Raw genomic sequence first — 14,471 nt, forward strand, 5'->3', positions numbered from 1 at the left:
TTAATTGGCCCTTTCAGGATAAGTTAATTTCCAGAACAAAGTTTAAGTTCCTATTTTAATCTTCCCTAGAAAAAGTGATTCTACTACTGTTTCTCTGAAGAACTGTTTATGTTGTTTTATTCAAAGAATCATTTTTGGATGCTGAATTAAAAATGAGCCCAAACACACCTAGACAAACAAAAACTGACTCTAAACATGATTATATTATAAATTTATAAGAAAAACTACCTAACTAAAAATATTGCTGTACATGATTTTTTAAAACAGAAAAATTATCTGCTGTAAACTACAAAAAGAGCTAAATTTCTAATCTGAAACTAAGAGAACAAAAAAAAGAAAATGTCTTTTATCATAATGTGTTCTAACAAGTGTATTGTACCTAATTTTCTCATCTGAGAAATAAATAGGAAAATAAGTATCTTTTTCTTCAAAGTGTGTTCTTATGTATATTGTATTTAAGTGTTGTCCTGTGACTGACAGCCTCTTATTCCATGGGTACCAAATCATGTTTTCTAAAGATTTTTTCACCCCTGACAAATTAACAAAGTGAAGTTTTAAGCTAGATATCACAGAGGAATAAAAATTTAAGAAAAAAAGTATTTAAGTCCAAGAAATTGTGACCATTCAACACAACCCAATATCAAATGTTTCTAGTACTGGTATTCTGTGAAGTTAACATCTATATATATTTCCACTCTGTTATTATCATAATAAAATATGTACAAACTTATAATTATCTACATTTCTTTATCATTTGTCTACAGAATTTCAAGAGATCCTATAATTTTAATCTAAATTACACTTCTAAAATGCACAAATATGTCCACCCTTCTGGCTGTCTAGAATAATGAAACACCGACTGTCCTCCTGCAACAGGTAATCTGATGTGAAGAATGCATTCTTCAACAGCACAGTCACATGTTACTCAATGCACATTTTTTACAATACACAGAACAAAATGTATATGGACTTCTCTTTAAGTATTTCGCATACTGACAACAAAATGAAGTAAAATGACAGACTACCTTATTTTAAGTATGCAAGTAATTTGAAACAAAAGAAAAAGGAAAGATGTACCAAAAAAGTGTGTGAATTTTGAACTGATTCGTATCATTTCACACCAGACAGACAATATAAAGGAAATTCTAAATTCAGTAAGATGTTGCTCCTTATAAATTAACAAAAGTCCCATGTTAAAAAGAAAAACTCTGTAATTTCATATTGTTCACCAGATAATAACATATAAATGAAATAGCTTTTTTCAATAGCCAAAAATGATGTTTAATCCAGAAACTGCTAACATTCATACTACTTAACTAAAACAAATACAAAAGGAGGGCAAAATTTATAAAAAAGAAGAATCCAATTTCATCTCCAAATAACATACAAAGTAATCATTTTAAAGACACTTTTCTGGGACTAAGCTTATGTCTTTCCTTTATTAGTTAAAAAAGAAAACAAACCCTTATAAATAAATTTATAAATTCACCTTCAAAACCAGAAAAATTGGCACAACTCCAGGATATATAGCATATGTTATTTTATGTAGAGAAAACACAATAAAAGAAACTTACCTACTTCTTCTTCTTCATCATTAGATATTATATTATACAGTGTGTCCAAAGCATAACCTATTATTTCAGAATCCGAACTGGAAAAAAGAAATTATTACACTTATACACTGCTAAAGTGTAAACTGTTAATGATCATTTTTAGACAGTTATTTAGCAAGACTGTGTAAAACATTAATCTAAAACTACCCTAAGAGGGGTGCCTGGGTGGCTCAGTTGGTTAAGCATCCTACTCTTGGTTTCAGCTCAGGTCATGATCTGACAATCATGAGGCTGAGCCCTGTGTCAGCCCTGGATGGTGTGGACTGCTTGGGGTTCTCTCTCTCTCCCTCTCTCTCTGTCCCTACCGCCATCATACTTGCTCTCTCTCAAAATAAATAAATAACAAAAAAGTAAAATTAAAAAAGCTACCCTAAGAAAATATCAGAGTGCAAGCGTAAAGAATGTATAAAGGTTTATTTGTAATAGTGGAAGACAGAAGCAACCTAAATGTATAATAATAAAAAATAGACACATACAGCAGCAATGAAAGTATTTTTAAAGCAAAAAAAGTATTTTTATTTTTTTTTAATTTTTTTTTTAACATTTATTTATTTTTGAGACAGAGAGAGACAGAGCATGAACGGGGGAGGGTCAGAGAGAGAGGGAGACACAGAATCCGAAACAGGCTCCAGGTTCTGAGCTGTCAGCACAGAGCTCGACGTGGGGCTCAAACTCATGGACCACGAGATCATGACCTGAGCCGAAGTTAGACGCTCAACCGACTGAGCCACCCAGGTGCCCCAAAAAAAGTATTTTTAAAGAATGTTTAATGACATGGCAATTAAAACACCCTTGATAGGGGTGCCTGCGTGGTTCAGTCGGTTAAGCATCCGACTCTTGATTTCTGCTCAGGTCATGATCTTACAGTGGGTGAATTTGAGCCCCACCTTGGGCTCCATGGTGACAGCTTAGAGCCAGCTTGGGATTCACTCTCCTCTCTCTGGCCTTCCCCAACTTGCATGCATGCATACTAGAAAAATTAATACAAACCAGGTAATTTTATGGGTATGTGTTTATGTTTATATATATGTTTCATGATATACATATTTAATAGTGTGATCCTTAGTTGTACTACTAGAGTTTGTTTCACTGCTCTATACTTTATTACCTAAAAACAAGCACACACAAAAAAAACAAAAGTCTTATGGTAAACATAATACTATTTATAAAATCAGGGAGTATAAGATTACAATTGTTGATAGACAAATTTTGAAAACATGATGGACGATGATGGCATTTAGTGTGGAAAGCAAGAGTGAAATATAGGTCACAAAGATTCAATAAATATGAAGAAGTAATTACGAATGATAAATGAAAGCTAAGATGAGGGACAAAGGGGATCACAACCAGAGGATGTAAATTTCAAATGAAGTTTTAAAAATTATTATTTATAAAAAAATTATTATTCACCATTTTGCTTTTGAGAAATCTTGAGGAGCATCTTTTAAGAAAGTATTAAGGAACTGAGAACAGTAAGAAATTTCCTTAAGATAATAAAAGAGAATCTATGAACTCCCAGATCATCATATGTAATGGTATAAAACTGAATGCTTTCAACCTAAGATCAGGAACAAGATCATGATGTTCCCTCTAGCCACCTCTATCCAACACTGAAATGGAAGTTCTAGCTAGAGCAATTGAGCAAGAAAAGGAAATGAAAGGTATACAGATTTGGAAAGGAAGAAGTAAAACTACACATATTCACAGATGACATGATCTTGTATACAATCTTAAGGAATCCACTAAAAAGTATCAGAACTATGAATGGATAAAGAAGATGCGGTATATACACACACAATGAATTTTACTCGGCAATCAAAAAGAATGAAATCTTGACCATTTGCAACAACGTGGATGCAACTACAGTGTATAATACTAAGCCAAATAAGTCAATCAGAGAAAGATAAGTGTCATATGACTTCACTCATTTGTGGATTTTAAGATACAAAACAGATGAACACAGGGAAAGGTAAGCAAAAATAATATAAAAACAGGGAGGCAGACAAACCATGAGATTCTTAAATACAGAGAACAAACTGAGTGAGGGTTGCTGGAGGGGAGTTGGGTGGGGGGATGGACTAAATGGGTAAGGAGCATTAAGGAGGACACTTGCTGGGATGAGCACTGGGTGTTATACGTAGGGGATGAATCACTAAATTCTATTCCTGAAATCATTATTACACTATATGTTAACTAACTTGGATGTAAATTAAAAAAAAAAAGTATCAGAACTAATAAATTCAGCAAAATTGAAGAATACAAGCTCAATATAAAAAAATCAATTTATAGAAATGGCATTTCTATATACCAGCAATGAACAATGAGTAAACATAATTAGAAATTAAGAAAACAATTCAGTTTAAGTAACAAAAAGAAGATTAAAATACTTTGGAATAAATTTTACTAAAATTGTACAAGAATTGTACACTGGAAACTATAACGCATTATTGAAATAAATTACCCAAGACTCAAATACTTGAAAAGACATTCTGTGTTCATGGATAGAAAAGGAATATTATTAAGATGGTAATATATCCCAACTTGATTTATAGATTCACACAATCACTATAAAAATGCTAGCTGCCATCTTTGCAGAAATGGACAAGCTGATCATAAAATCTGTATGGGAATGTACAGGATCCAGAATATATCTAAACCTACCTTCAAAAAGAAGAGCAAAGTGGAAGAACTCATATTTCCTGATTTTAATACATATCACAAAATGGCAGTAAATAAGACTGTGGCGCTGGCATAAAAGATAGACATATAGATCAACAGAATAAAGAGTCTTGAAATAAAGCCTAACATTCATTTTAACTGATTTTTGGCAAGAATGAAAAGAGCATTCAATGGGAAAAGAACAATTTCTTCAACAATTTGTGCTAAGACAGCTAAGTATTCACATGCAAAAGAATGAAGCTGGACCCCTACTTCATACGATACACAAAAATCAGCTCAAAAGGGATCAAAGACCTAAATGTAAGAGCTAAAGTTATAAAACCCTTAGAAGAATCATAGGTATAAATCCTCAAAACTTTGGATTAGGCAATGGTTACTTAGATATGACACCAAAAGCATAAGCAAGGAAAGACAAAACAGATAAATTGGACTTTGTCAAAATTAAAAACTTCTGTGCTTCAAAGGACACTATCAAGAAAGTAAAGGGGTACCTGGGTGGCTCAGTCAGTTAAGTGTCTGACTTCAGCTCAGGTCATGATCTCACAGTTTGTGGGTTTGAGGCCCACGTTGGGCTCTGGGCTGACAGCTCAGAGCCTGGAGCCTGCTTCAGATTGTGTCTCCCTCTCTCTCTGCCCCTCCCCTTCTCGTACTCTGTCTCTGTCACTCTCTCTCTCAAAAATAAACATTAAAAAATAAAAAAAAAATTAAAAAAAAGAGTAAAAAGACAACCCAAAGAATGTGAGAAAGTATATCCAAATCAAGTATCTGATAAGGGACTTATAACCAGAATATATATACAATCCAACAATAAAAAGACAAGTAACCCAATTAAAAATAGGCAAAGATTTGAATACACATTTCTCCAAAAAAAAGCATTTAAATGGTCAATAAGCACATGAAAAGATGTTCAAAATAATTAGTCATTAAGGAAATGCAAATCAAAACCAAAATGAGATACCAAGTTGCACTCACAAGAATGGCTGTTAAGGGAAAAAAAAAAAAGGACAACAACAAATTTGTTGGTGAGGAACAACTAAACCTTCATGTACTGCTGGTGGAAATATAGAAGAGTTTGGCAATTCCTCAGAGTTAACCACATGCCCTGACATCTGCATGCTTATGTATAAAACACACGTTCACACAAAATCTAGCAAATAAAAATTCACAGCAGTATTATTCATAACAGCTAATAAATGAAAATAGCCCAAACATCCATCAACTGACAAATTGGGTAAACAAAATGAGATATATCCCTACAATGGACTAGTATGCAGCTGTAAAAAGGGAATAAAATACTAATATATGTTACAACATGAATGATCCTTGAAATATGCTAAGTGAAAGAAGTCAGACACAAAAGTAACATATTGTATGATTCCATTTATATGAAATGTCCCAAACAGTCAAATCTATAGACACAGAAAGTAGATTAGTGGCCAGGCACTGGGGAGAGGAGGGTATGGGGAATGATGGCTAATGGATACAGGATTTCTTCTGATGTGATGAAAATGTTCTGGATTTTGAGGTGCCTGGATGGCTGAGTCAGTGGAACGTGCAATTCTTATCTCGGGTTGTGAGTTCGAGCTTCATGTTGGGTGTAGTGATTACTTAAAAGTAAAATCTTTACCAAAAAAAAAAAAAAAAAAGAAAATGTTATGGATTTAGAGAGTGGTGATGGTCACACAACTCTGTGAATATACTAAACCCACTGAAATGTATACTTCAAAAAGGTGAACTTTATGGTAAAAAAAATTGTATCTCAATTTTTAAAATTACTATCTAGGCATCATGGTTTGGAAACAGTGAGAAATTAGAAAACTTTCAGGCTCTGAGTGTAGGACTTTGGAGAATGAGCAGTCTTTCCTCAATATGGTTGTTAAGAGAAGCAGAACCACAGACAGATGCAGAGTTTCAAGCCACATCAAGAAAGGGAACAGAGCTCTCTGTGATGCAGCCAAGGATGAAGAGGATTCAGGGGAAGAATTTTCAGAGTGTTAGTTAGAAAGGCCAGGAGAAGAAGCATAAAATAGTAATGAAGAGGGATGCATGGCTGCTTCAGTCCATAGAGCATGCATGACTCATTTGATCTCAAGGGTTGCGAGTTCAAGCCCCAAGTTGGGTGTAGAGTTTACTTAAAAAAACAAACAAACGAACAAACCCCACAAAAACCAACAGTAATGAAGATGAGATGTGGAAAGAGATGGCCTTTTGTTTCCATGAAGTTAAAAAAAATAACCCAAGGGGCGCCTGGGTGGCTCAGTCGGTTGAGCATCCAACTTCCACTCAGGTCATGATCTCGCAGCTTGTGAGTTCGAGCCCCGTGTCGGGCTCTGTGCTGACGGCTCGAAGCCTGGGGCCTGCTTTGGATTCTGTGTCTCCCCTTCTCTCTGGCCCTTCCATGTTCATGCTCTGTCTCTGTTTCTCAATAATAAATAAACGTTTAAAAAAAAAATAACCCAAAACACTTTGGAAACAGAAGGCAATTGACAGGTATCAGAGGCAAATGGAAAGGGAATTTATTTTGACAGAAGAAAGGGAGTGAAACACAAGAAGGCTCATAGAAATTTAGCTTTGTTTCTGTCTAAAAGGCAGAATAAAACAAGTAATCTCTAACATGATACAATTATGAGTTCATACATTCACAGGCTAATGGTACACCCTTCTTCTAAGCATGGTGCCTGGCACATAGTAAATGTGCAGTAAATGTTTTAAAAACTCAACTTCTTAACCTTTATATCAAGAATTTCTAATATCTACACATTTATTTTCTGCTGTGTGCTTAAAATGACAATAAAAGCCACTTTACATAAGAGGTAACATTCTATTTTCCATACTGAGATGTTAGTCATTCATTACTAACTTTGTAAGATCAATGAGAAAATGTGCACATGGAATAAAGACACATGGAATAATATAAAAGAAAAATTACAGATTGTATGTATGCGTAGTCATCACACTAAAGTTTTTTTGATCTAGGCTCCATTTTCTCTAAGTTGGAATATTATTTAAAGCAGGTAACTAACTTTAGATTACTTTATTTATAGTTTTCCACTAACGCCATAACAAGTTACCACAAACTTAAGCAATACAAATATATCACCTTACTGTTCAGAAGTCTGAAATGGGTCTCAATGGGCCAAAATCAAGGTCTCAGCAGGGCTGCCTTCCCTTCTATAGGCTCTAAGGGAAAATCTGTTTCCGTGCCTTTTGCAGTTCTAGAGGCCCAGTTCCTCTACCTTTGAAGCCAGCAACCACACATCAAGATCTTATCCTATCACCTCATTCTGACCTTCTCTTTTGCGTTCCTGTTCCACTTTTAAGAAATGTTGGGATTACACTGGGCCCACCAGGATAACCTAGGATAATCTCCCCATCTCAAAGTCCTTAATTTAATCACATCTGCAAAGTCCCTTCGGCCGTGTAAGGTAACATCCAGAGGTGGTGGTAATTAGGAGGTGAACATCCTTAGGGGGTCTATTATTCTGTCTACTATAGTTACTCACTATGCTGTTAATAAAACAGTCCAGGAACACCTGGGTGGCTCAGTCGGTTAAGTGTCCGACTCTTAATTCCAGCTCAGGTCTTGATCTCAGGGTGTTGAGTTCAAGCCCCACACTGGGTTCCACACTGGACGTGGAGCCTACTTAAGAACAAACAAACAAAAAAACAGTCCTAGGGTGCCTGGGTGGCTCGGTTGGTTAAGCATCCGACTCTTGGTTTCAGCTCAGGTCATGATCTCACAGTTTCATGAGTTAATGCCCCACATTGGGCTTTGTGCTGGCAACATGGAGCCTGTTTGGGATTCTCTCTTTCCCCTCTTTCTGCCCCTATTCCACTTGTGCTGTCTCTGTCTCTCTCAGAATAAAACTTAAAATAAACAAAAAACAAAGGCCAGATAGTCCTGACATATCCAGTGTATTTATTCAAATGCATTAGAATTAGTTGGCTTTGAAAAGATAGCCAATGTGGGTTGTACCAACTGACAGGAGGAAAGAATCTAACTGGTATGAATAAGCAGCTAAGCATTGCTAAAATATAACTGAAATAAGAGGCTATGAGGTTAGACAGGCAATACCAAAACCTTCAAAAAGTTTATATGCTTTGCTTGTTTAAGAACTTAGATTAGGGGCGCCTGGGTGGCTAAGTGTCCGACTTCGACTCAGGTCATGATCCCACGGTTCATGATTTTGAATTCTGACAGTGCAGAGCTCGTTTCGGATCCTCTGTCCTCCCTCTCTCTGCACCTCCCCAACTCATGCTTGCACTTGCGTGCTCGCTCTCTCTCTCTCTCTCTCTCTCTCAAAAATAAATAAATATTAAAAAAAAGAAAGAACTTAGACTTCACACTGCACTGAGCTGGTGAAATGCATGAAGTGAAAAAAGATTTACACATCAGATAGGTAATTCTTATAATGCACAGACTGAATGGAGGGACAAAAAGATCAGAGGCAAAGAATACAGTCTGGAGGTAGTAGTTGTTTAAAACTATGTCCAAAAATTCCTTGGTACAGATCCCTTCAAAAGATGGAACCTAATCTTCCTCCTCTTAAGTGTATGCTGTATTTATTAACTTGCTTCTAACAAACAGAGAGCGGTAGAATTGATGGTATGCAACTTCTGAGACTAGGTCCCAAAAGGCATTTTAGCTTTCTCTTTGCTTTCTCTCTAAAAGTGCTTGTTCTGGGAGAAGCCAGTTACCATATCATAAAAATGCTCAAGCAGTCCTATAGAGAGAGCAACATGGTGAGGTAGTGAAGCCTCCTGCCATCAGCAAAGTAAGTGAGCCATTTTAGAATCACATCTTCCCAATCAAGCCTTCAGATGACTACCATCCTGGCTGACATCTTGGTTGTAACCTCATGAGAGACCCTGAGCCAGAACCACTTAGCTAAGACACTTCTGAATTTCTCATCCACAGAAAGTGTGAGATAATAAATATTTATTATTTTGAGCCACTAAGTTTTGAGGTAATTTGTTATACAGCAAAAGTAATAATAATAATAAAGATAACTAATACAAGGGTGCCTGGGTGGCTTAGTCAGTTGAGCATCCGGACTCTTGATTTTGGCTCAGGTCATGACCTCCCAGTTTGTGAGACTGAACCCCACGTCAGGCTCTGTGCTCACAGTGCGGAGCCTACTTGAGATTCTCTCTCTCCCAATCTCTCTGCCCCTCCCTTGCCCACACTCTGTCTTTCAAAATAAATAAACATTAAAAACAAACAAAAATACACACACACACACACACACACACACACACACACACACACAGAGGCTCTGAAAATTGATTCGTTGATTGATACTGAGCTAGAACTAAAAATCAACAAAGGAAATAGAAAGAAATGTATGGATTTTGGTCTGCAGGAGCATAATGGGTTAAGGAGAGGGATGAGTTCAGCATGAATCCTACAGTTTCTTGCTTGAATGGAGCAGTATTACCACCTAGGTTGACCTGGGTCAAAGGCAGTTGAAGGAGATGGTGGAAGGCCACAATTAGGAGCAGATAAATTAACTCTTGAACATTCTGAACTTGAGATATTGATGAGAGATCTTGATATGGTAGAAATGTACATTAAGCAGTTAAAGGTTGTAACATATATTTAACTAGATATAAGATTTTTGAAAGCTATTCATGCATAGTTGTTAATTAAAACCAAAGATGCAAATAAAATCTCTTAAAGAGAAATTGGAAGTGATAAAAATAGGCTAGTGATCTTTCTCTTACGACATGCTCAGATTTAACACTTCACTCTATTAGTCCAGTTTCTTTCTGCATAAAGACAAGTCTAGATAAGTGATATACCATAATATGTATTTTATGTTATAGAACAGTATATTACAGTATATCTAATTGAATATCAAAACATCCAACTGACCAATTCAAACCACAAATCTTCAGCTTTTAATGAGAAGTCATGTCATTCCACTTTCACATAATGGAAAGATATCAACCCCTGAGATTCTATCTGTCTTAATGGTTAGCACAGTGGTTTGCACCTAGTATCCAATTAGTATTTATTGAAACAACTGAAAATAAAAACGTAATAACCTTAATAAGTTAATCATTTCATTTTTAAAATAGTGACTCTAAAACAAATGAATTAAAATTGCAAGAAAATTAGGGAGAAAAATCATTGAAAACAGACTTACCGATCTGTTTGTAAAACATGGATAAGATGTTCCATAGCTTGTATACCTACTTCCAAGCGGTATTTCTGCACAAAAGAAAAATGTTGTTAAAGTAACTAATATCCAATTTAATAAAATTAGTAGGTGATAAAGCATGACAAACCTTAGATAATGATTTGAGAGCACGAACAGCATTTCTTCGGTCATCCAGCAAAGTAGATGAAGCAACTCTGTCACAAAGCTTTTGAATCTGTCATTAAAAAATGAAATAGCATAAACAGAACTTAAAAAAGCAAAAAAGAAACATGAAGCTCCCCCCCTAAATTTATACCATCTACTTTCGAAAACAAAAATCAACAAATGGGATGTCATGGGAATTAGGTGCTTTTATAATCTCATTACAGACAAACATTTCTCACAGAGACTTGAAAAACAGAAGTGGTGAAAGAAAAGTTAAATGAAATAAGTCATATAAGTTGACGAATTAAGAGAAATCATTAGTATAATCAGAATTTTGTAAACATGCAGCTTACAACTGTTTGAGCCAAGAGGAAAGCAGGGTTATGGTAGAAGACGGGAACTTATTTAAAAATTTTTTTGAAATAATAATTGTTTATAACTTCACCCTAATATTTCCACTAAGTATTTGAAGAAGAAAAGATGGAATTATATACCAAAAATACTAAGTTTTTGGGTGCCTGGCTGGCTCAGTCAGAAGAGAATGCAACTGTTCATCTCAGGGTCAGGAGTTTGAGCCCCACATTGGGTGTAGAGATTACTTAAATAAATAAATAAAAACTTAAAATTTTAAGTTTTAACTGTGCCTCAAAATCTATAGAGATGAAATGTTTCTATTATAAAAATTTTTAATAAATTTGCAGGTATTAAAGTTCAAGTTGCATTTTAAAATAAACCTTCCAGGGGTAGCCAGGGTGGTTCAGCTGGTTAAGCATCCAACTCTTGATTTCGGCTTGGGTCATGATCTTACGGTTCTTGATATCACTAAGACTGCAGAGCCTGCTTGGGATTCTCTCTCTCCCTCTCTCTCTGCCCCTCCCCTGCTTGTGCACTCTTCTCAAAATAAATAAACTAAACTAAACTAAACTAAAATAAAATAAAACAAAACCTTTGGGTATTTAATTTATAATGGGAAAAAAATTGGAGACAGCTGTCCCTCAAGAGAAGAAAAACTAGGGGCGCCTGGGTGGCTCAGTCAGTTGAGCATCTGACTTCCACTCAGGTCATGATCTCGCGGTTCATGAGTTCGAGCCCCGTGTCGGGCTCTGTGCTGACAGCTCAGAGTGCCTGCAGCCTGCTTCAGATTCTGTGTCTCCCTCTCTCTCTGCCCCTTCCCTTGCTCATGTTCTGTCTCTCTCTGTCTCAAAAATAAATATAACATTAAAAAAAATTTTTTTTTAAAAGAAGAAAATAAATTATACATTCTTTGGTAGAATATTATGCAGCTACTCAAAACAATTAACTGTACTGATATGAAAATACAATGATTTAATAAACAGTGGGGAAAAAAGAAAAGCAAGTTGTAAAACTACATGTAAATTATGAGCCCACTGAAGCAAAAGTACTAAACTGTGCATATAAAATTGCATTAAAAAAATTGGAAACTTAAAACTATAAAACTTCTAGAAGAGAGCATAAGAGAAAATCCTAGTAGCCTTTAATAAGGCAAAAACTTCTCATACATACTAAGAGCACAATCCATAAAGAAAATCTAAATAAACTGGACCTCATCACTTCTGTTCTTCAAAAGACACTCTCAAGAGAATGAAAAAAATAAACCACCAACTGGATGAAAATATTTGAAAATATCTGATAACGAATAGTTCTTAAAACCATGATACTTGGCTCCTGTTAAGTTCTAACAGTTACTATTTTAATGACTGTTACTAAGATTCTATAAATATTATGGCATATCACTCACACTTTTGTATCCTATGTATCTGAATTAGTGGTGTTTCAATACATACACTGTTTTCCAAATTATGTTCTGCAGACTTCTAGTGTCCCAGAAGATATTAATAGATTTCTTATGATCGCAGAACCAGCAGGAAACACAAGGTTATATAAAATTAAATAGGTTTCTGCACTGCAGGATTTCTAAAAGTCTTTACTATGCTGATTTGCATTTCTTCATACTGCAGACAGAGTATGATAACCAAGCATAGCCTTCCTCTTTGATTTTATTCATTCTAACTGCTCACATTTAAAAATCATTTCTACCTTAAACTATATTTACCTTTGTAATAATTACATTGACTTTCCAAAACACAAATACAACAACTTTCTCTTTATTAAATAACTGATTGACTTTTTCTACCACAATTTGTTTTTTACCATTAGAAAAACTACATAACTATCTCTTGAAAACATGAAGCTTGCTACTTTCAGCTTAAAGAATTTCTTAGTCCAAAAATAGTTTTCCTAAGTATGACTATAATTTCCTTTACTTGGGTCTTGTACATCTTTTGTTAATTTTTTCTAGGTCATTTATAACTGATACTAGGAATTGAAATCATTTATAGGCATTTTCTGCTTTTTACGAGCCCTAGACCTTAGCACCAGTCCTAGACCTCGGATTCCCAACTCTCATGGAGTACTGAGTTCTAGTACCATGCAGGGCTTGAACTCGAGCTTCAGCCTCAGAATCCTCTATAGTTAGTATATAGAAAGCCCTGTGTCAAAATATGACCTTCTGTGTCTAGAAACTCTTCAATTATTTGTTGAATGTGAACACTTGAAGGCTACTTGATACTGAAGGAGAAACTCAGCTTTAGGAATTTTGGAGATGATCATAATCCTAGAGTTTGGGGGTTTGCTTTGTTTTTATTTTCTGTCTTTTATTTTGTGCTCTAAATATGCTAATATTTGAGTGTTGTCAATTTGTTTTTACAAAGCTTTGAGATATACACAAAGATAATCTCAGTTGTTATGAAGATAAATACAACCTAAAATAGCAATGAGGTTATTTTTACCTATCAGACTCACTAAGATTAAAATTAAAATAGTACCAAATATTCTATGATATCATTTCTATAAAATAAAAAAACAAGTAACATTAATCTGTGTTAGCAGAAGTCAGGATAGTGGTTACTCATGGAGAGAGACAGTGACCGGGAATACAAAGGGGACTTTTTGGGTCTTGATAATGTTCTGTTCCTTGATCTGGGTGCTGGTTACATAGGTGTGTTCAGGTTGTGAGGTTTACATATTTGACATGCATACTTTTCTACATACTTTAATACATTTAATAAAATGATTTTTAATTATTTTTAAAATATTTTATTTTTAAGCAATCTCCACACCCAACATGGGGTTCGAACTCACAACCCTGAGATCAAGAGTTGCACACTCTACCAAGTTCGCCAGGCACCCCAATAAATTTTTTAAAATAGAAATATCTATGGAGGTTCCTCAGAAAATTAAAAATAGACCTACCCTATGACCCAGCAATAGCACTGCTAGGAATTTATCCAAGGGATACAGGAGTACTGATGCATAGGGGCACTTGTACCCCAATGTTTATAGCAGCACTCTCAACAATAGCCAAATTATGGAAAGAGCCTAAATGTCCATCAACTGATGAATGGATAAAGAAATTGTGGTTTATATACACAATGGAATACTACGTGGCAATGAGAAAGAATGAAATATGGCCTTTTGTAGCAACGTGGATGGAACTGGAGAGTGTGATGCTAAGTGAAATAAGCCATACAGAGAAAGACAGATACCATATGGTTTCACTCTTATGTGGATCCTGAGAAACTTAACAGAAACCCATGGGGGAGGGGAAGGAAAAAAAAAAAAGAGGTTAGAGTGGGAGAGAGCCAAAGCATAACAGACTGTTAAAAACTGAGAACAAACTGAGGGTTGATGGGGGGTGGGAAGGAGGGGAGGGTGGGTGATGGGTATTGAGGAGGGCACCTTTTGGGATGAGCACTGGGTGTTGTATGGAAACCAATTTGACAATAAATTTCATATATTAAAAAAAAATAGAAATATCTAGGATAGGCAAAGATATATTAATTAACTTGCT

The 14,471-nt window shown here is 35.3% G+C and overlaps 1 protein-coding gene across 2 annotated transcripts in view; it reads right to left on the bottom strand.

The window, feature by feature from the left end:
* USO1 (USO1 vesicle transport factor) overlaps positions 1 to 14,471 on the bottom strand; it is a 93,363-nt gene that overhangs the window by 57,576 nt on the left and 21,316 nt on the right. For both annotated transcript variants that reach the window (XM_015079823.3, XM_015079830.3), the window contains exons 2-4: positions 10,584 to 10,670; positions 10,442 to 10,506; positions 1,575 to 1,651 (exon numbers count right to left, since the gene is read on the bottom strand). In XM_015079823.3, coding sequence (XP_014935309.3) covers positions 1,575 to 1,651; positions 10,442 to 10,506; positions 10,584 to 10,670 — 229 coding nt within the window. The remainder of the gene's footprint in view (positions 1 to 1,574; positions 1,652 to 10,441; positions 10,507 to 10,583; positions 10,671 to 14,471) is intronic.

Source organism: Acinonyx jubatus, chromosome B1, assembly GCF_027475565.1.
Source record: "Acinonyx jubatus isolate Ajub_Pintada_27869175 chromosome B1, VMU_Ajub_asm_v1.0, whole genome shotgun sequence".
NCBI lineage: Eukaryota > Metazoa > Chordata > Mammalia > Carnivora > Felidae > Acinonyx > Acinonyx jubatus.